At 39.2% G+C, this 19,338-nt stretch overlaps 2 protein-coding genes across 4 annotated transcripts; both read right to left on the minus strand.

Annotated features, from left to right (window-relative positions):
- Positions 1–836: 836 nt before the first annotated feature.
- LOC122741147 (ribonuclease 4-like) lies at positions 837–18,583 on the minus strand. 2 transcript variants are annotated; one of them, XM_043984285.1, is made up of 3 exons: positions 18,445–18,583; positions 2,538–2,591; positions 837–1,810 (listed from the first exon to the last, which is right to left on the minus strand). In XM_043984285.1, exon 3 carries the CDS (start codon positions 1,784–1,786, stop codon positions 1,355–1,357), a length of 432 nt encoding a protein of 143 aa, XP_043840220.1. In that variant the 5' UTR covers positions 1,787–1,810; positions 2,538–2,591; positions 18,445–18,583; the 3' UTR covers positions 837–1,354. The 2 variants fall into 2 exon arrangements, with proteins under 2 accessions (XP_043840220.1, XP_043840219.1); XM_043984284.1 differs by lacking the exon at positions 18,445–18,583 and adding an exon at positions 12,660–12,797.
- ANG (angiogenin) lies at positions 8,004–18,528 on the minus strand. 2 transcript variants are annotated; one of them, XM_043984282.1, is made up of 2 exons: positions 18,445–18,528; positions 8,004–8,937 (listed from the first exon to the last, which is right to left on the minus strand). In XM_043984282.1, the coding sequence occupies exon 2, from the start codon at positions 8,906–8,908 to the stop codon at positions 8,456–8,458; it is 453 nt and encodes a 150-aa protein (XP_043840217.1). In that variant the 5' UTR covers positions 8,909–8,937; positions 18,445–18,528; the 3' UTR covers positions 8,004–8,455. The 2 variants fall into 2 exon arrangements, with proteins under 2 accessions (XP_043840217.1, XP_043840216.1); XM_043984281.1 differs by lacking the exon at positions 18,445–18,528 and adding an exon at positions 12,660–12,745.
- Positions 18,584–19,338: the final 755 nt, after the last annotated feature.

The raw sequence follows: 19,338 nt of genomic DNA on the forward strand, positions 1-19,338 counted from the left end.
TCTGGATTCAGGAGGACCTGAGTTCAAATCTGGCCTCAGACACTTGACACTTACTAGCTGTGTAACCCTGGGCGAGTCACTTGACCCCAATTGCCCCACCAAAAAAAAAAAAAAAAAGAGAGAGAAACTGATGGAGTCCAAATCTTTCCACTATCCCAGCCCCAAAGCTAATGAAGGCCTCCCACCACAACTGGTTTTCTTTGGCTACTAAGAAAATCCAGTATTCTGATGCTCATCCCAGTATAGTGAAGAAGGAATCAGATGAGAAGCCAACAGATCTATAGCCTATGCTTGGCTAGACCACTATTAATTAACCTTTTGACTTTTAGCAAATCATTAACCACTCTGGGACTCACATCTACCATTTTTTTTTTTGGTGAGGCAATTGGGGTTAAGTGACTTGCCTAGGGTCATACAGCTAGTAAGTGTTAAGTATCTGAGGCTGGATTTGAACTCAGGTCCTCCTGACTCCAGGGCCGGTGCTCTATCCACTGTGCCACCTAGCTGCCCCCACATCTACCATCTTTCAAGTGACAATCGTAATATTCCTGGAATAAATAAATAAATATTCCTGGAAAAAAGACTACTCTTAGAGTCAAAAGGGACCAGGATTTGAATTCTGCCTCCAACAATGATTTGTGTGACCATGGACAAGGCACTTTCTCTCAGCTTCAGTTGCCCCAGCCATAAAAAAGGGATGAGGATGATGACTTATGAAGCTCAAAAAGTACTTAATAAAACATTGGACACAACATATCTGTTAGCTGTGGTATTAAACTCAAATAGAAACCAGGGCCATTATATCCTAAAAAAGAATCCTGCAGGCCTTGTATTGATTTTGTTTTTAAATGTACTATTATCTGTTTTATTTTATTTTTATTTCTTTGGTTAAATATTTCCCATTACATTTTAATATCGTTTGGCCCACACTCAAGAGTGTTATAAGCCACATGTGGTCCATGGGCCTAGTATTTGACACCTCTGGTATGTGTAATATTATTGGGAGTATTATGACAATCATATGATAAAATAACATATGAAAATGTTTTGAAAAGGAAAAATGATATACATATAAAAGCCTCACTATTTGTCCTTTCTCCCATCAAGAGGACAGGAAAAAAGAGATTTAACCCTTCCACAACTATACAAGGAGGTTTTTAGGGCATATAACCCAGGTCTTTTGCAGATTTTGTTTCTCTTCCTTTAGGGTCAAAGTATGCAAAGTTATCAAGTGGTTATAAGAGAATGAGCAAAGGATATTAAGGAATCAGGATTGGGACAGCTCCCATCTTTCACTAGCAGACAATAAGAAACTGGGAACTGAGGGCTGAGGGTGAAGACAACAGGATGGGTTTTACCCATCAAAGTGCACAGGCAATGAATCATCACAGGCAATGGCAACATGCCTGGTTCTGGCCGTGGCCCGGTACCTACAGTTTGGGGAAACAGAACCACCTGTCACTCTACAGTCTGTGACCTTCATAATGCCTTCATGGCAGTTCATTTGGCCATTCTTGCATTTGATTCCAACGGTATGGCATATACTATTGATGTTCCAGATGTCCTCATGGATGAAGGAGTTAACCGGCTTGCACCTTGGCACAGTCATCCGCCTCCTGTGCATCATCTGGTTGCAGTATGAAGCATCACCACCTTCACTAGTAGGATCCACATGCTGTCTCAGGAACTGTTGGTACCTCCGAACCTGGCCAGAGGAAGGCTGCACCAGCCATAGGCCAAGCAAGGCCAACAGTAGCAGCAATGTTCGGATCCCCTGCATGGCCATTGTCTTCTGCCTGGTTAAAGGTCCCTAAAAAAGAGAGAACAAAGCAAGAGGCAGGAGAGCAGCCCATAAGGATAAAGCATGAACTGCTTGTCTCTTGCCAAAAGACAAAACATCCCTCTGCTATGCTTCAATATTCAACTTTTTTCCCTCTCACAGGCCAATTCTTCTCTAGACCTTCATTTCCTACTTGCTCTAGATCAGTGGTTCTTGATTGAGGATCACTGATCATAGATTTCAAGTCATCCGTGAACTTGAATGGGAAAAGTATTATATCTTCATTTTAATATCATTGTGTTCCTTTATAATTCTATATATTTTATTTAATTTATTTTAAAACATTATCCTGAGAAGGGTTTCCTACACTGCAAAAGGAGCCTCCTAGCCCACATAAAAGATAAGAACTCATAGTCTTTAAGGTTTTTCCTCTTATCAATCAATCAATCAACAAACATTTGTTAGGTGCTTATTATATGCCAGGCATCATGCTAAGAGCTGAGGATATGAAGGAGTAAAAAAGTCACTTCCCTCAAGGAGCTTGTATTCTACTAATCTCTAAGACTGTTATCCCATGAATCTCCATCAGCTACCTCCCCCAATCCTACATATTGCTACTCTTCCTTCTCTTGTTCACAGCATTATTCCCAAGTGGTTCAGTTTCTAAACACTCTTTCCATCCAAAGGGGAAGTTTCATGTCAGAGAAGTTAAGTACTAGGGATTTTACAATGATCTAGGAGCAAGGCTCCAGTTTACCTTTGTCTTTTGAGAGAGCTGGAGATGGCCCTGATGAAACCTCCTGGTAAGGTCCTGTAAAAGAAAGTATCATGTATGACTAAAAGACCAACATATATAATACCTACATGAAATTAGGGTGAGGGTGGGGGACTACTTGGTTGATTCCTGTAAATGTAACTACTTCCTGGCTACTGTGTTCTTTAGGGAGTACTTAATTCCTTAGGATCTCCTAATCCCAAGAATTGAAGTGGATTTGTAGCTCACAAAGTTTAGGCATATTGAGCACTAGGATTGCTGTCTTGCCTAAAGAATGAATAATGTGGGTGATAACGAAAGTACCTCTCACACCATCAATGGCACTAAATAAGAGGAGAATTTCAAGATGAATTGTGGGTAATACAATCTACTAAGTAATAACTAGCATTTACATACTTTCAGATTTTCAAAGCACTTTACATACATTAACTAATTTGATCCTCACTATAGCCATGTGATGTAAGTGCTATTATTATCCCCATTTTACAGAAGAGGAAATTGAGACGAGGAAAGATACAGCAACTTTCCCAGAGGCATATGTTTACTAAGTGTCTGAGGCAAGATTTGAACCCTGGCTTTCCTAAATTAAAGTAGTGCACTGTATCCACTGTGCCACCTATCTGCCTATCAATGTCAACTGCCTAAGAAAGAACTTAAATAACTTTTCTTGCACATTCCTCAGGTAGAACTAGAAGCTGTTAGATTTTCTGGGGATGGTAAAGGATCATATTTCATGGTCCCTATCTGCTCCTTTTGGGTACTTTTAGCAAACCTATATTTTTTTCACTTTTTTTCCTGTTCTCATTTCTTCCCACTCCTATGGAGTGGGCCCCTTTCTCCCAGTACTCATACTTGCTTTTGTCCCTTAATCTCCACAGATTGAGGGAAACAGTGACATTCATCGTCAAAACTGGATGTAATCCTCATTTGGTTTCCAAAACAAATCTGTGAGCTAGGCAAAGCAGACAGTACCACCATTTTTTTTCACCATTTTTTACAAATGTGGAAATGGAAGCTCAGAAAAGACAAGTGACTTAGGTGCAAGGTTACACAAATAATAAAGTCCAGAGAGGCTTTCAACTCCAATTCAATAATAATAATAATAATAATAATAGCATAGTAGCATTTCTATTCCACTTTAAGATTTGCAAAATACTTAACAAATAGTATCTCATTTTATCCTCACAACAATCCAGGGAGGTAGGTATTATTATCCCCAATTTACCCATGAGGAAACAGAGGCAAACAATGGTTAAGTGACTAGAACAAAACTCCAACTGGTAGGATTTGAACTCAGGTCTTCCTGACTGCAGTCCAGTATTCTATTACCACCTAGAAGCCTCTTCAGGACATTGCTTTGTTCTGATTTTCCAGTAGCAGTGACATATTTATATTTTCCTGTCCACCGTCTCTTATCCTAGACATTTTGTAACTAAGAAAAATAATAATAGCTAACATTTATATAATTAGAGCAGCTTTGTGGTACAGTGCAGGAGTAAGGGAGGGGAAGAGCTGGAGTAGAGAAGATGCATCTTCATGAGTTCAAATCCCACCTCAGACACATATGTGACACCCTGGACAAGTGATTTAACCCTGTTTGTCTCAGTTTCTTCATCTGCAAAATGAGCTAGAGAAGGAAATGGCAAACTACTCCAGTATCTTTGTTAAGAAAACCCCAAGGGAAGCTAGGTGGCACAGTGGATAGAGCACTGGCCCTGGAGTCAGGAGTACCTGAGTTCAAATCCGGTATCAGATGCTTGATATTTACTAGCTGTGTGACCCTGGGCAAGTCACTTAACCCCATTTGCCTCACTAAAAAAAAGAAAAGAAAAAAAAAAAGAAAACCCCAAATGGGCTGGCTCATGAAAAAGTCACACATGACTGAAATGGTTATACAACAACAACATTTATACAGCACATTATGTGCCAGATACTATGCTAAGCACTTTATAATTATTATCTTATTTGATCTTCACAATAATCTTACAAGGCAGATATTATTATTATCCTCATTATTATTATCCTTATTTTAAATGAGGAAACTGAGACAAAGAGAAGTTAAGTGATTTGCCCAGAGTCATATGGTATCTGAGGCTGGATTTGAACTCAGGTCTTTTTCACTCCATACTCCAGGCCTGGTTCTCTATTTATTGTACCACTTAGCTACCTCATGCATTTTTGTGACAGTTGACCAGGAAGAAGACCTGGCTGGTTCACATAAAGATCTAATCCATAATCTCAGCCCCATTCTTAACTCACTGCAAAAACCAACCACATAAAAGGTATTTAAGATAAGGAGAAAATCCATATTGTGGAGGATTGGGGTCAATGTCCATTTTTAGCCTGGAATTTCAAAGGGAAATAACTGAAAATCAAAAGTAGATTAAGAAAAACTGGCACAATGCAGTCAATATAAAATGGAGTGCTGGGGCCTCACAAATGATCTGTACCTTGGGACATCTTCCTGATTTTATATTAATCTACCTCTGACTGGAATTCTGGAAATTGGTCCCAAGACCATAACAAAGCATGTCCATGATCAAATCTTAGCCCAGGTGTATCTTCACTGGACCTCACTGCCTCTCAATTAAAAAAAAAAGTTTTACAAGTTGTGGTATATGAATAAAATAGAATACTATTTTGCTGTAAGAAATAATGAGCAGGCAGACTTCAGAAAAACCTAGAAAGATTTAAATGGACTGATGCTGAGTGAGGTGAGCAGAACCAGGAGAACATTGTACAGAGTAACAGCAACATTGTAGGATGATCAACTGTAATAGACTTGGTTCTTCTCAGCATTGCAATGATCCAAGACAATTTCAAAGAACTCATGATGGAAAATGTTCTCCACATCCAGAAAAAAAGAACTATGGATTCTGAATGTGGATTGAACCATACTGTTTCTACTTTTTGTCTGTATTTCTTTTCTTTTTTGAGGTTTTTCCCTTTTATTCTGATTCTTCTTTCATATTATGACTAATGCTGAAATATGAAATAATAATAATAATCAATAAAAATAAACTCTTAGCCTTACGTGGCTAAAACATAATTTCTTCTGATTTCTTTCATCTCTTATAGCTGAATAAAATCATTAGTGAATCCACCTTAAAAACTTATATCAAGGGGCAGCTAGATGGTGCAGTGGATAAAGTATCAGCCCTAGATTCAGGAGGACCTGAGTTCAAATCTAGCTTCAGACACTTGACACTTACTAGCTGTGTGACCCTGAGCAAGTCACTTAACCCTCATTGCCCCACAAAAAACATATCAAAATACTTCCTCTATTCAAAGCCTCATAGAATGTTATCACTGAAAAGGGCCAGGAAGATTATTTAGTTGGCTGGTTGGTTGCTGTCCCTTCCTTCTCAAAGAGGACCAAAATATGCCTCTGATGGGCTGGCTAGATTTTGCAGATGACAAACGTATGTTTGCCTAAAAGACTATTCTAACGGAGAACTCACACAAGGCAGGTGCTTAGACAAGTTCAGAAAAGGCATTATGATGACAGTCTCAAAAATCTCTCTGGTTCTGTGCCAGTGTCTCTTGTGTCTTCTAAAGCTCTTCAGAGATTTCTTCTCTGGAGTAGAGTTTGAATGGTTGGAAGTTCAGCTGAAGAAATGACCTCAATATCTAGAACCTTTCCTTACCAGGTGATCTTTAGTTCAGAATCTTCCTAAGACAATTCAAATGGAATTTATTCCATTTCCTGGCATAGCACATGTATACTGTCCAGATTTCACAGGCATACAACAATGAGGTCAACACAATGGCTCTGTAGACCTTCAGTTTGGTAGGCAGCCTTAAACCTCTTCTCTCCCACACTTTCCTTCGAAGTCTCCCAAGCACTGAACTAGCTCTGGCAATGCATATGTCAACTTCCTCATCTCTGTATATATCCCTAGAAAGTATACTGCCAAGGTAAGTGAACTTATCCACAGAATTCAAAATTTATTCATTTGCTGTAACCCATGTTTCCACATATGGATGGTGCAGTGCTCGCTGGTACAGAACCTCTGTTTTCTTAGTTGTTAAGCCAAAATTATCACAAGCAGCAGAGAATCAATCCATACCTTGTTGTATTTCAACCTCAGGCTGCACTGAGTGTACAATCATTATGGGCATTATGAGCCTTGGAGATTATGTAATAGATTCCCCATGTATTCCCTTAAGCCCCTACGTTTTCAGGAACATGAAAAAAGATATCTGTGTAAGTTGTGATATTTCCTAGCTATGAATTATGCTCCTAATGATATCTCTTGTCCAACTTGCATACAATTGCCTTTCTTGAGTTCAGCCTTTTTCAAGTAATTTAATATCTTGGGATCCCTGTTTTCATTGCAGGACCAGGAAAGCACAGCCAGACTGTGATAAGAAGGACTTTGATATCTTCTATGACTCTGGTCTAATATACAATTACCTGAGCTGCTATATTGGCATATCATTATGTGGAGACAGTATTTGTTTATGTAAAATTGAATGTTTCAACTAAATGTGTCCTGCAGCTGAATGTCCTCAGGCTAGATACTCTCCATTTAGTCCCTCAAGTAGACAAAGTACTTCCATCCTGTGATGAAACATAACTATAAATCCCCAATGTGTCATCAACATCAGACCAAGGCTCTAAGCTTTTAATGTCATAAGTGGCTATTTAAAGTGGTTAAGAAAAATTACAGCTAGAGAGATTTTAATGTAGGAATAAAGCATATATGTTTTCCCCTCTTTTAATGACCCATATATGTTTTTCTCTCTATCTTTGCCAAGGGCAATGACCTATATCACAGTAACTAAGTCCCAGATCAGGGAGATAACAATGAATGGTGGTGTTCTAGAATTTGATTGTGATGTAATTCTTCTTTGGATATTTTTATTGTTATCCCTGACATTAAAAGTTTGGATAATAGTAGATGTCCTAACATTTAATATTTGGCAAAGCCTCTTCTTTCTCCTATCTCAGGTAGCTGATGAGTTTCAACAGAACCCAAGTTTCTAACTTAAGGAACTAGAGGTAAGAAAATTCCTCTAATGACCTCAGGAACTATTAACCCATTTCTCTATCTTCCATAATCAAATTGAGGTTAGCCAATAGGGCACAACTATCACAGAGATCTCTCAGGCAGGTTCTCAGCAGCCTAATGGGGAAAATAACCTATTCTTCTTGAATTTTTCAAGATTATGGGATGAGCAATGTCCTGACTCACCTAAATTATTTGCCTAATTGTCTAGAACTATGGGGATTTTTTCAAACTGCTTTAAGAAAGGTATCCAATCAATTCTAACCATAGAGACAATTATGAAGTTCACATATCAACCATTTCTAGCAGATACTGATAAAAGGGTACAGAGTAAGAAAGGGGGCTTCCATATTACTGGTTTCCTTCTAAGGAAACAGTTGAATGAGAAGAATGAGAAACAAGTTAAAATTCAATGAGCCAGTGAAAAGACTGATGATTGCTGATTTCAGAGGTATTTTATTTATTGAAAGTGCTCAAAGCACAGAAAAAAAAAGTGCTCAAAGGCTGAAAACAGAAGGAACTGAGCAATTCAGCTATTAAGAGACTCAGAATGACTGTTATAAGCACTCCTGGATATAAGGACATAACATTAAGGAAGAGATATGGAGTTCCAATTGCTTACAATGAAAGTAGAACTAGCAAAAATCAACAATCTTATTAAGCATATAGATCAGGGGTTGGTGACCTTGACAAAAAATTTTGCCAACATCCCAAGTTTATGATGTTGGAGGTATGAAAAGAGTAGCATATAAAGAAAAAATTACAACATGTCAACTCGAAAAGGGTCAGGACACTGGCATCAGGGAGGTGATCATAGTACAACTTTGGTATCAACCTAAATACCACTTAGGGCACCCATGTCTTAGGCTGCCAAACTCCTAATATAAATTATTTTGCAATAGTAGTTTTCTCAAGGTGAACAGGTAAGCCATGCTCACAGGCAATTACAATGTATCTAAAGCCAGGGGTGGCCCTGTACTTGCAGGGAGGTCTTGTGGACCCTCCTCGATGCTCACAATTGGTGACCTGAAATGGTGAGTTGCTTTTCCTAAACCTCCCCTCTTCATAGGGTTTCCCAGCTCTGTCTCCACAGACAGCCTTGATGCTGGGGTAATCACCATGGATGAAGGTATTGAAATCCTTGCAGGGCTGGGTCAACTGTCTCTGTCTCATGATCCTTTCACAGTACTTGTCATCCCGGCCCTTTGGTTTGGAGTCATAGTGGCGAGTCAAGAAGTTTCTCTCCCTGTTATTTCCTTGTGTCAAAGAAGGTGAAACCAGCCAAAGCCCCAGGATGAAGAACAGCAAAAGAAGGCCTATGCCCTTCAGAAACATCACCATCTCTCCCAATCAGACGTTCCTGTCAAGGGCTAGAAGAGGAAGGATATGGCAACCATTATAGGACATCCTTCTAAATGTAAGCCAAATGGATAAGGACATTTTTGTTCCTTTTTATTGTTTGTTTCTTTTTTTTTTTTTTTTTGCCAAGAGAGCAGAGCTCTGTAACCTCAACATTCCCACTATGGGGCTGGAGTCATGAACTTTGATCCTTCTTTATTCCTAATCTCATAACCACAGACCACTAACCATTAACAGGACAAGTCCACCAAGATACCTGTGCCTAGTCATAAGGGGCATCTGGACATTAGCTTTTATATCCTCTTCTCTCTACCAGGAATATTTATACTCTTATCCAGATATGCAGAGATGCTGCCCCCATATATACCAAAGGCAGAATAATCCATTCAGTTTGGGGACTGCAGAATTGTCTGGTTTAGAGGGTGAGTTGATCCTGACTTTAGTCTTCTTTACCTAGCAATCTGCAGTTATGCATCTTCCCATTCAACCATCCACCAATATATCAAGCCTAGAAAGTAGGAGCATCTTGCCATCTACCCTGTTGCAGCCTACACACTCCCCTGTCACCTTTCAACCTCTTTCATGGAGAAAAATAATCAAGTTAGTAATGTCATTATTATTGGAAAGAACGTGACAAATCTGCTGGGCTATGGCTTCATCCACAATCCTTCTGACTGTCTAGAACAAACCCCATTTTTCTGGCCATCATTCCCCCAACATATGTTGAATTCTCCTAGTAGAATATAAATTCATTGAGGGCAAGACCCATTGCACTTTTATACTTGTATCCCCATTCCCTACCAATGGATCTGATGCATAAACTGCTTTTTGATTGGTTAATTGGGCATTCATTTTATAATTAGATTACCTAGATGTAGATAGCAGCTTTGCTGCTTTCTAGGTCTGTGACCTTGGCTAAGTCATTAAAACCCTTCTGGGCCTCAGTTACCTTATATTCAAGATGAGGAGCTGGACGCAATAACCTCTAAAGTCACTTCTAGCTCTAAACCTATGGTCTGTCCATAGGTTCAATGATAAATAGTTTTATTGGTTTTAAGAAGTTGCTATAGAATTATACTATGAGCCACTAGATGGCAATGGTTGATAGGACTGTCAAGGTTGATAAGGACTGTTGATAAGGACCCTAAAGTCTCTGACAATAAAATTGTCATAACAAAGTGGTAAAGGAAAAAGGAACACAAGAGTATGACTTATATTTATTTTTTTTGTTACAGTGACTATGACAATAAATCTCATGTCAATAGTACAACTATTATTACACTTATTTTAAAAGTGAGAAAACTGAGTCTTTGAGATTTGTGATATGCCCAAGGTCATACAACTAGTATATGCCCAAAAGTGGAATAAAGATCAAGATTTTCTGGTGCTTAGTCTGGTTTCCCTATGCTACTTACCCCTTTTATATCTCAGATACCTTTCACACTCAGATTCAGTTTGAACTAGTTCTAGTTGTATTAGTTAAAAACAAAATGGCAGCTGATAAAAAGATCAACATTAATTCATAATTCCTACTGACATTATTTTATTTATGGCAGAGGGTAATGGGAAGGGTATGCCCTGATTGAGGTCTACTCCTCAGAGAAACACTAATACTTACTATTAAAATGAGAGCCTTATACATATACAGCATTAACTCATAATTCCTACTGATATTAATTTATTTATGTATCACTTTATGAATAAAGCACTTTTCAAAGTTTGCCAAGTCCTTCCATATTGTCATCATTCATTACACTTGGTATACATAACCCTGAGAATGTTTTCTGTTTGAGTTATTTGAGAAAAATATTTTCAGGGTTTTATTCACTATGATTACATACCAACCTGTCCTGCAGTGGAGAAAGATTTGCTTTTTATAGTTCAAGGTAACCAGAGACAATGCAAAGAGGACAGCCAATATATTGAAAAGTTGTTAGTTGTGAATCAAGATGGTCATATAGCTATCTCAAGTCTTTCTTTTCTATTTCAGCCATTCTTAGCAGAAATAGGGGGAAATAAGAAAATATTGGGAAAAAACCTGATAGAATCATCTCCTTAAACTGGGCTCCCTCAATATTGGTGGAAGGTATACACGTCGTGTTTAAGTCACAAGGGCATTACTGGTTAGAGGAGTCAGGAGACATCAACCACGTCTCTGCCAATCCTGCAATAAATATTAAGATCTAAATCTAAGTTACCTTACTAGAGATGACTGGTGATAGGTGAATAATGAAGTGGCAGATTCTAGTCACATGGGTATTATAGGAAAACTGAATTGTTTGGAATTCATCCTTATCACTGAAAGCCACCTTTTATGTAGTAAAAGTTAGATATCCAAAATGGTCAGATTCTGGTGCTCTCTGTGGTCATGCAAAATAGCTTGCCAAAGGGTAAAAATAAGTTGATAAGTTAAGTTCCCCTGTCATTGATATTTACATTCACTTTGGCCCAAAGTGTAGCACAATTCAGCCCCAACAGTTCAGCCCACACATATCACCTAGAAATTAAGACATTGGACAGTCTATATAAAGGCACTTTGTCTACTAAGAACGGTGCTTACAAAACAGTTTTGCCATTAGAAACTGAAGCACTCTAGGTACCTGCTTAGGGTAGGAACTGTTTTCAGTTTCTGACTCTCACGTCTATATATTCATCCCCAATTAATAGCACTAACATAGTTTGCCTCTGATTGATTGTGACCTTACCTGGCTATCAGCAAATTCCCTCTAGGTGCAACAGAAACTTATCTGTCTTCCTCTACCATACAAAAAGGTAGATACCCAGCATCTCCATCTCTCTTTCTCTCTCTTCCTCTGTCTCTCTGTCTCTGCCTGTGTCTGTCTCTGTCTCTGTCCTTCTCTCTCTCCCTCTCCCTCTTCCTCTCCCTCCTTCCCTCCCCACATCTCTCTCTTTCTGTCTGTTCCTCTCTGTGTGAGTCTGTGTATCTCTTTATTATCTCTGTCTATGTATCTCCATCTATGTCTCTGTTTTCACCTCTGTCTCTCAGGTACTGGTTTCACAAGCAACACAATATAATGTAAAACTATTAAATTATTAGTAGTACTGGGGTAAAATTTCTACTAGGGTAAAATTAGTAATGGGGTAAAATTTTCCTGGATATGGCTTTGGATTCATCTTTATTCCCAAGTGATCTTCTATAGAATGAAATGATTATACAAGCCATATTTTCTTACCTTTGCACATAGCTTTTGTTCTGTTTCTAAGTGGAGCAATTGGCAAGGAGACAACCAGAGAAACAGTGAGGGAGTCACAAGAACAAACTACTCCACCCTCCTAAGAACTGTCAAATTAAAATATTCCATGATTTACCTACACCTTATTCTAACATAAGAAAACTTTACTCAATTTGAAACCTCTAACACATATGGAACCAATTGTGCACCCCCTCCCCCCATTGAAAAGTCAGGCTCACAAGTTTCCTTCTATCAGTCTCAGTGGAAGAACCAGCCATCTCACTGATAGCTGCCATTAAACCTTCATTGTAGAAATAGTTTTGACAGCCTAGCTTATTTACATTTAGCTGGAATCAAAGACTTTAAGTAGGAGAGGAAGGACCATCCCACAATAGTTACATTAATATCTGTGAATCATAAAATAAATAAATAAATACAATGATAAATAGATGGATAGATAGGTAGATGATAAATAGGCATTTTGATAGATTAGATTAGGTTAGTTTAGATTAGATTATTCCATAGAAAAGAAGTCTTACAAAAAACAGTCAAATTTCCTTGACTGGGGAAGGGTTCCAGTTGTTTCTTCCCTGGTAGACAGCCCTTAACATCACCTCACTCCCTTGATTCTGATTATATAGTTTTCAGATAGAGAAGGGGTGGAGATAATTGATATGATAATTCCCAACCTCCATTAAAAACAGGGAAAGCAAGGGCATTCAATTTGTACAAACAAGAAAGGTCATTCACCTCCTCTTTGGGGGTGGCTGAGCGAAATATTAACCTGCCCAAAGGACTTTAGAGATTAGCCCTGAGAGCCAAATCTGTTGAGCATTGCCAACAGAGACCTAGAATCTACTCTAACTGCAAAAGCCACCTTAATCTGTTGCCTTTAGAAACAGAGAGCTTTTCTCTTAGGTCTGTTTGTTTGGGGAGGATGAAAAATTCAAATCTTCATGCAATTTTCCAGGTTATCTACTTGACCTAGGAGGCTTATCTCTCTTTCCAAAGTCACAGACAGTGAGGGTACTTGCATTCCCAAGAATGAAAGTCAATGGTCTGCCTGCTTTAGATGCACATGACTATGTTTCTAGTTTCTCTGAGCTTAACAAACAGCTGTTGGCATGTAAGTAAAGGGTATTTTACAGCATGATTAAGTGGCACACTTATGAGTAAAACTTAAGTTCTCTAACTCCTGATCCAGTGGCTTTATTACTCTTTATAGTACCTTTTTTGATATTTACAAGCTTTGTGATCATGAATAAGCCACTTAACTCTTCTGAGCCTCACTTTTCTTATTTCTAAAATAGGTTGATACCCTAAAAGAGATTTGGGGGGGGTTGGTTTTTGGGGGGGCAATGGGGGTTAAGTGACTTGCCTGAGGTCACACAGCTAATGAGTGACAAGTGTCTGAGGCCAGATTTGAACTTAGGTCCTCCTGAGTCCAGGGCCAGTGCTTTATCCACTGTGCCACCTAGCTGCCCCTAAAGAGATTTTTTTTTTAAGTTGAATTCAAAAATCGAGGTGATGCCCATCAATTGGGGAATGGCTGAACAAATTGTGGGATGAGATTAGGATGGAACACTACTGTGAAAAAAAAATATTAACTATAACTGCTAATCTGAAAGCTTAGAATTTGGCTGTCTGAAAAATTATAGCTAGCTGAAAAATTATACCTGGGCCATAAGTCCTGCCATGGTCGACATCCAACGTAAAAATATTATTAACTGGTGGGCCTAATCTGTGAACTGCTGGCTGGCTATCTGACTGCTCTGTGTGTGTGTGGGTGTGTGTTTGGTGAGGTAATTGGGGTTAAGTGACTTGCCCAGGGTCACGCAGCTAGTAAGTGTTAAGTGTCTGAGGCTGGATTTGAACTCAGGTCCTCCTGACTCCAGGGCCAGTGCTCTATCCATTGTGCCACCTAGCTGCCCCTATCTGACTGCTTTTAATTTAACACGGGCCATTCATAAATTCCCACAACTGCTTCTCCCAAATTGATAAGCAAAAACCTTTTTTTTTTTTCAATTAAAGCACCTCTAATGGACCTATGATGAAGTATATTCCTAAAGTCCTGATGGAGAAGTAATGTACTTGAAGTTTGGAAAGAGACATACAGTTTTAGATGTTGCTACTGTGTGGATTTGGTGTGTTTGACTAGTCTTATTTGTTTCAAGGCATTTTTTTTTTCTGTTTTCAGTGGAAGGAGGGAAAGGATGGAAATGCAAAAAGAACAAAAAAGAAAAAAGAGGATGGCCACTTAAATATTGTTTTAAGTGCAAAAGGAAGCACAAAGCAGCACGGTTTTGAAAGTAATGGGCTGTGATTATTACATATTTTCTTTAAAAGCATATGGTGGTATGAACCAGGCCGGCGCTATGGGTGAGGAGTGAACACACATGCCCAGTGAGTACAGTACCCACAAGGAACAAGAACATTTTTGAAATAGTGTGTCTGGAGCCCTAACTGTGGCTTAGGGAAGGAGAGGAGGGCCTGAGGTTAAGCCCCACCCCTCTCACCCCCATGCTCCCCCACAGAAGAAATTAACACTAAAGAGGACCTAAGACCTGGGGCACCATAGCCCACAATTTGGAATTAAAACTTGATTACAATAATAAGCTACTAAAAATAAAACAAAATAAAAATTAGTAAGCAAAGGAAAAAGAACCTGACCATAGATAGCTACTATGGTATAAAAAAAAGATCTGAGTTCATTATTATTTTTTTTTTTTGGTGAGGCAATTGGGTTAAGTGATTTGCCCAGGGTCACAAAGCTAGTAAGGGTTAAGTGTCTGATGCTGGATTTGAACTCAGAGTCCTCCTGACTCCAGGGCCAGTGCTCTGTTCACTGTGTCACCTAGCTGCCCCCTGAGTTCATTTTCAGAAAAAGATAGTAAGATTGCTTTTTTTTTTAAAGCTACTCCTACCCCAAAGAGTAATGTCAAATGGTCACAAGCTCCAAAAGAATCCTTGGTACAACTTAAAAAGGAATTCAAAAATCAAATAAGAGAGATAAAGGAAAAATTTCCCTAGCACCTAAATAAACTATTATTTTACTCTAATTGGATTTGGGTGCAAGAGAATGTAATTCTTTTTTTTTTCTTTTGCGGGGCAATTGGGGTTAAGTGACTTGCCCAGGGTCACACAGCTAGTAAGTGTCACATGTCTGAAGCCGGATTTGAACTCAAGTCCTCCTGACTCCAGGGCCAGTGCTCTATCCACTGCGCCACCTAGCTGCCCCCGAGAATGTAATTCTTTAAAGAAGAATTCCTAAGGACCTCTATCCCAACCCCCCTCCATTTCCCCCATAACACTTATATCAAATTACTTTTGATTTATGTTTGTGTTTAAGTTCCATCTATACTGAACTACTCAATTTCCTCTTATGTTATTCTGAATTCTCATTACTACAATTATTATTCCATTTTTTATCCCAAGTAACTAACATAGTGCCTTGAACACATTAGTACTTAATAAAGGTGGGGGGTGGGGGTGAGTGAATGAATGAATACTATTAGATAGAACATAGAGGTTAAAAGATAAACTGACAGTCAAACAACATTTGCATGCCATCCTATCTAGACAGTATAAAGGGAAATAAATGTAACTATCAACTATTGGGGAAAACTTTCTTCAGGTAGGCAAAGGGACCCTGGGCCCTCAGATAGGTCCAATTTTGAATAACCTCCATATAGGCATACCTTGGAGAGAGTACAAGTTCAATTCCAGACCACTGAAATAAAGTGAATATCACAATAAAGCAAGTCAGATTCCAGAATAGTCTAAACAAGAGTTTGGAGAGTAAAGGGGAGAGGGAGGAGGAGGAGGAGGAGCAAGAGGAGGAGTCTTGCCTCCATGTTGATGGCTGCTGACTGATCTGGAAAAGGTTGCAGCAACTGTTTCAATTTCTTAAAATAAGACAACAACGATTGCCACAAACTTTCAATTTGTAAAAAAAAAAATGCAATATCAGTGAAAGGCAGTATCTGCAAGGCACAATAAAGAAAAGTGCAATGAAATGAGGCCTATACTTAAAAAAAAAAATGGGAAACTAAGAACTGACCTCAAAAAGATAACAAAAAGTGATCTCCTAGGATAGCCAGACAACAAATAATTACCATTCTTATCTTAGTAGAAGTGACTGAAACAATCCAAGTAGCTACTATTTGGAGCCTGGAAATACTCAACCAATACTTTCCTTCCCTAATGTGAATATCAACATGCAGAGAGAACCACAGGAATGTCCCTGCTTGTGCTCCAGTGAGAGAGTGCCTTCATGCACATATGAGTGTGCATGCACACACACACCTCTGGACAGTAGCACCAGCTACATGACTAAGAATACCCAAGGCCTCCAATCTGATGATGATTCTACAGTCAGTCAATCCCTGTATATCCGGCTTCTTTGTCCCTTTCTTGTCCCTCTGCTACCACACAAACACACACACACACACACACACACAGAGCAAACCAGCCTGAGTGCTATCTTGCACAAGAATTAAAACTTGCACACACTATCGCCAATGGAAAAATGCCATGTGGGGAAATTTCTTGGAAAAGGAAAAAAGATGTGTTCTGCGTGTTTCCTCTGGTGATGTTCAGGACTCTTGTTGACTAAAGGAGAATGGGGGGCAAAGTCTTGCTTACATACTTATTTTTCCAAATAGAGACAGGGATTAAATATTCACTTTTCTGCAAACTTGGAGACAAGCACCCAGAACAGAGATAGTTTGAATATGTAACTGCTTATACAGGTTATTCTTTTCATGTGTACTTCTCAAATTAAATATCCTACAGTGAATTTCAGTCCTCTATCAATAAACTACTGCAAGTATGCCTGTACTTATACACTTATATACTCATATAAAAATGGCAATGTTTAACCCACCTTGTTATAACCATTATTTCCCTTCACACACTCCAACCTCTATTGCCACTTCAGTCCAGATCTGTCTTTCTTTTCCTTTCTGCAGTGATTTGGGGCAGGCTTCCCTCCATATCTGCACATACTTTGCTTTTAAGGCTCACCTCAGGTACCACCTCGTTCAGGAAATGTTCCTGGTTCCTCCTCCCAATTATTTTGTATCTAATGAGTATTTAATGAATGCTTCAGTTGTAATATATGGGGAGGAGGCAGAAATAAGTGTTTGGATTAGAAACCACTTGTTCAGTGTTCCTTATTATCTATAACTATTACTGTAAGATCTGATGGGGCAGCTAGGTGGTGAAGTAAATAGAGCACTGAACCTGAAGTTGGAAGGACCTGAGTTCAAATTTCACCTCAGACAATTACTTATCTGTGTGACCCTGGGCAAGTCACTTAATTCCAACTGTCTTAAAGATACAGGCCTCCAGTCATCCTGTGTATATCTTGCCACTAAACTCAGATGTCTCTGGAAGAGAAAGTGAGGTTGGCAACCTGGCACTGCCCTCCCTCACTTAAATCCAATTCAGTGCAAGTCATGACCACTGGATGTCATGATCCTCTTCCAGAATGAAGGACAAACATCTGATAAATAATCATTCTGTATCCTATGTTAATGACCAGTCCTAAGTCAAAGATTCTCCTAAAATTCTAAAGGAAGCCAAAGTATAAACATCAGAAATTCCTTTCTTGGGGTCCTGGTATATGCCATGGCAGCAAACACAAGTATGTCCTACTTTGGGGGGGAGGCATAACTTTTAAGCCTCAAAAAGTGGGCCCGGACACTAAGAAAAAGAAAGATTTAACTTCAACTTTAAAAGAAGACTGGTGTTTCCCACATACTCCTTATACATTTGCCTTAACTGATCAAGGAAGAGTCTAGGTGTCCTTACTGAGGAATAGCTAAACATGTATATGTGTATACACATGCATATATACACATACATAAAATTATAAATTTATACATATAGACACACATATATAAATGTAATGTGGTAGTATTGCACCCTTAGAAACAGCTATCAAGAAATCAGACAAACTTAGAAAGACTAGGATAAACTGAGACAGAGTCAAAGTAAGTAAAATAATACACATGATGACACAGTAACAAAGGGAAAACAACATTGAACGACTTCATTAAATAGACCAATGCTGTAGATCAATCTTTCCTTCAGAGGACTGAGAGTGAAGCAAGCACTCAAAAGAGAGGAGGTGGACTATATATTGTCAGATTTGTACAAAATACTGAATTGGGTTTTTTAACTGCAATTTTGAGGGGTGGAGGCATCATCTGACTCTGAACTTTCTTTTTAATGAAAGAGAGAGTCCAGGACTGGAAGTCAATAAGTCAAAAAAGTTCCTCGCTAAATTATTTCCCAAAACAACAGTAAAGAGTAACTTACTGTGTGACGGTTTGCAACAGGCCTGTCGCTTCCTTCAGTAATGCGAAACGGGGTTGATGATCTCTTAATAAGGGTTCCTTTTAGGACTGAAAATCTATGAAATGAAAACAGAAGAAGAATCAACAAAAGTTAACAGATTTATTCTATCACCAGGCATTCGTCCCTGGTAAGAAATCAGTGCAACAGGAGTTTATTGGGCTCCTTCTATGAGCTGGCTACAGTGCTAGGCTGAGTAGGGAAAGATGGGCAAGATAAAACCAAAAACAAACAAACAAACAACAAGCTGAGGAAGACAAGAAATGTATGAAATGTGGTCTTTTGGGCTCGGCTCATTGGCCGACAGAAGTCAGTAAGAGCCAAATGAAATGGGGGAGTGAGAGGAGAAAAAGGGGAGGGTGTTAGGAGAGGAAAGGGAAAAGTTGTTGTGGGCATGTGTTGGTGTGTAACTGTTGTGTATGCGTATTCGTGTGTGATGTGGATGTGTACACGTTGGGGTGTGTGTGTGTGTGTGTGTGTATTGTGTGGTGTGTGGATGCGTTTGAGAGACAGCATATAACAAATGAGTCCTCTGTTAAACTTACTTGGAGCTAAGGAGATCTTTACTGTACTTTCAGCCTGGGGATGCGCCCTCTTTCCCAGCTAACACGGGGAAACTTTCATTCCTGTACCCGCGTTCGCTCCAGGATGGGAATGGGGCTCTGAGGGATTGTTTTGGACCTCAGCACCACTAAGCAGCAAACTGGGAACCGCTGTTGGACTCCGGGAGCTTGTTCCTTTAATAACTCCAGGGGGCAGCAGAGGGATGGGAAAAAAATTGTATTTGGGGTGGGGAGGAGTTGTAACTCCAATGGGCTAGACACAGGGGCTTGCGAGCCTGAGGTAGGAGAAGGGGAC

This window comes from Dromiciops gliroides, chromosome 2, assembly GCF_019393635.1.
Source record: "Dromiciops gliroides isolate mDroGli1 chromosome 2, mDroGli1.pri, whole genome shotgun sequence".
Lineage (NCBI taxonomy): Eukaryota > Metazoa > Chordata > Mammalia > Microbiotheria > Microbiotheriidae > Dromiciops > Dromiciops gliroides.

Bases quoted from the DNA above. Each gene is read 5' to 3' on its own strand.
- LOC122741147 (XM_043984285.1), bottom strand. From the start codon at position 1,786: ATGGCCATGCAGGGGATCCGAACATTGCTGCTACTGTTGGCCTTGCTT.
- ANG (XM_043984282.1), bottom strand. From the start codon at position 8,908: ATGGTGATGTTTCTGAAGGGCATAGGCCTTCTTTTGCTGTTCTTCATC.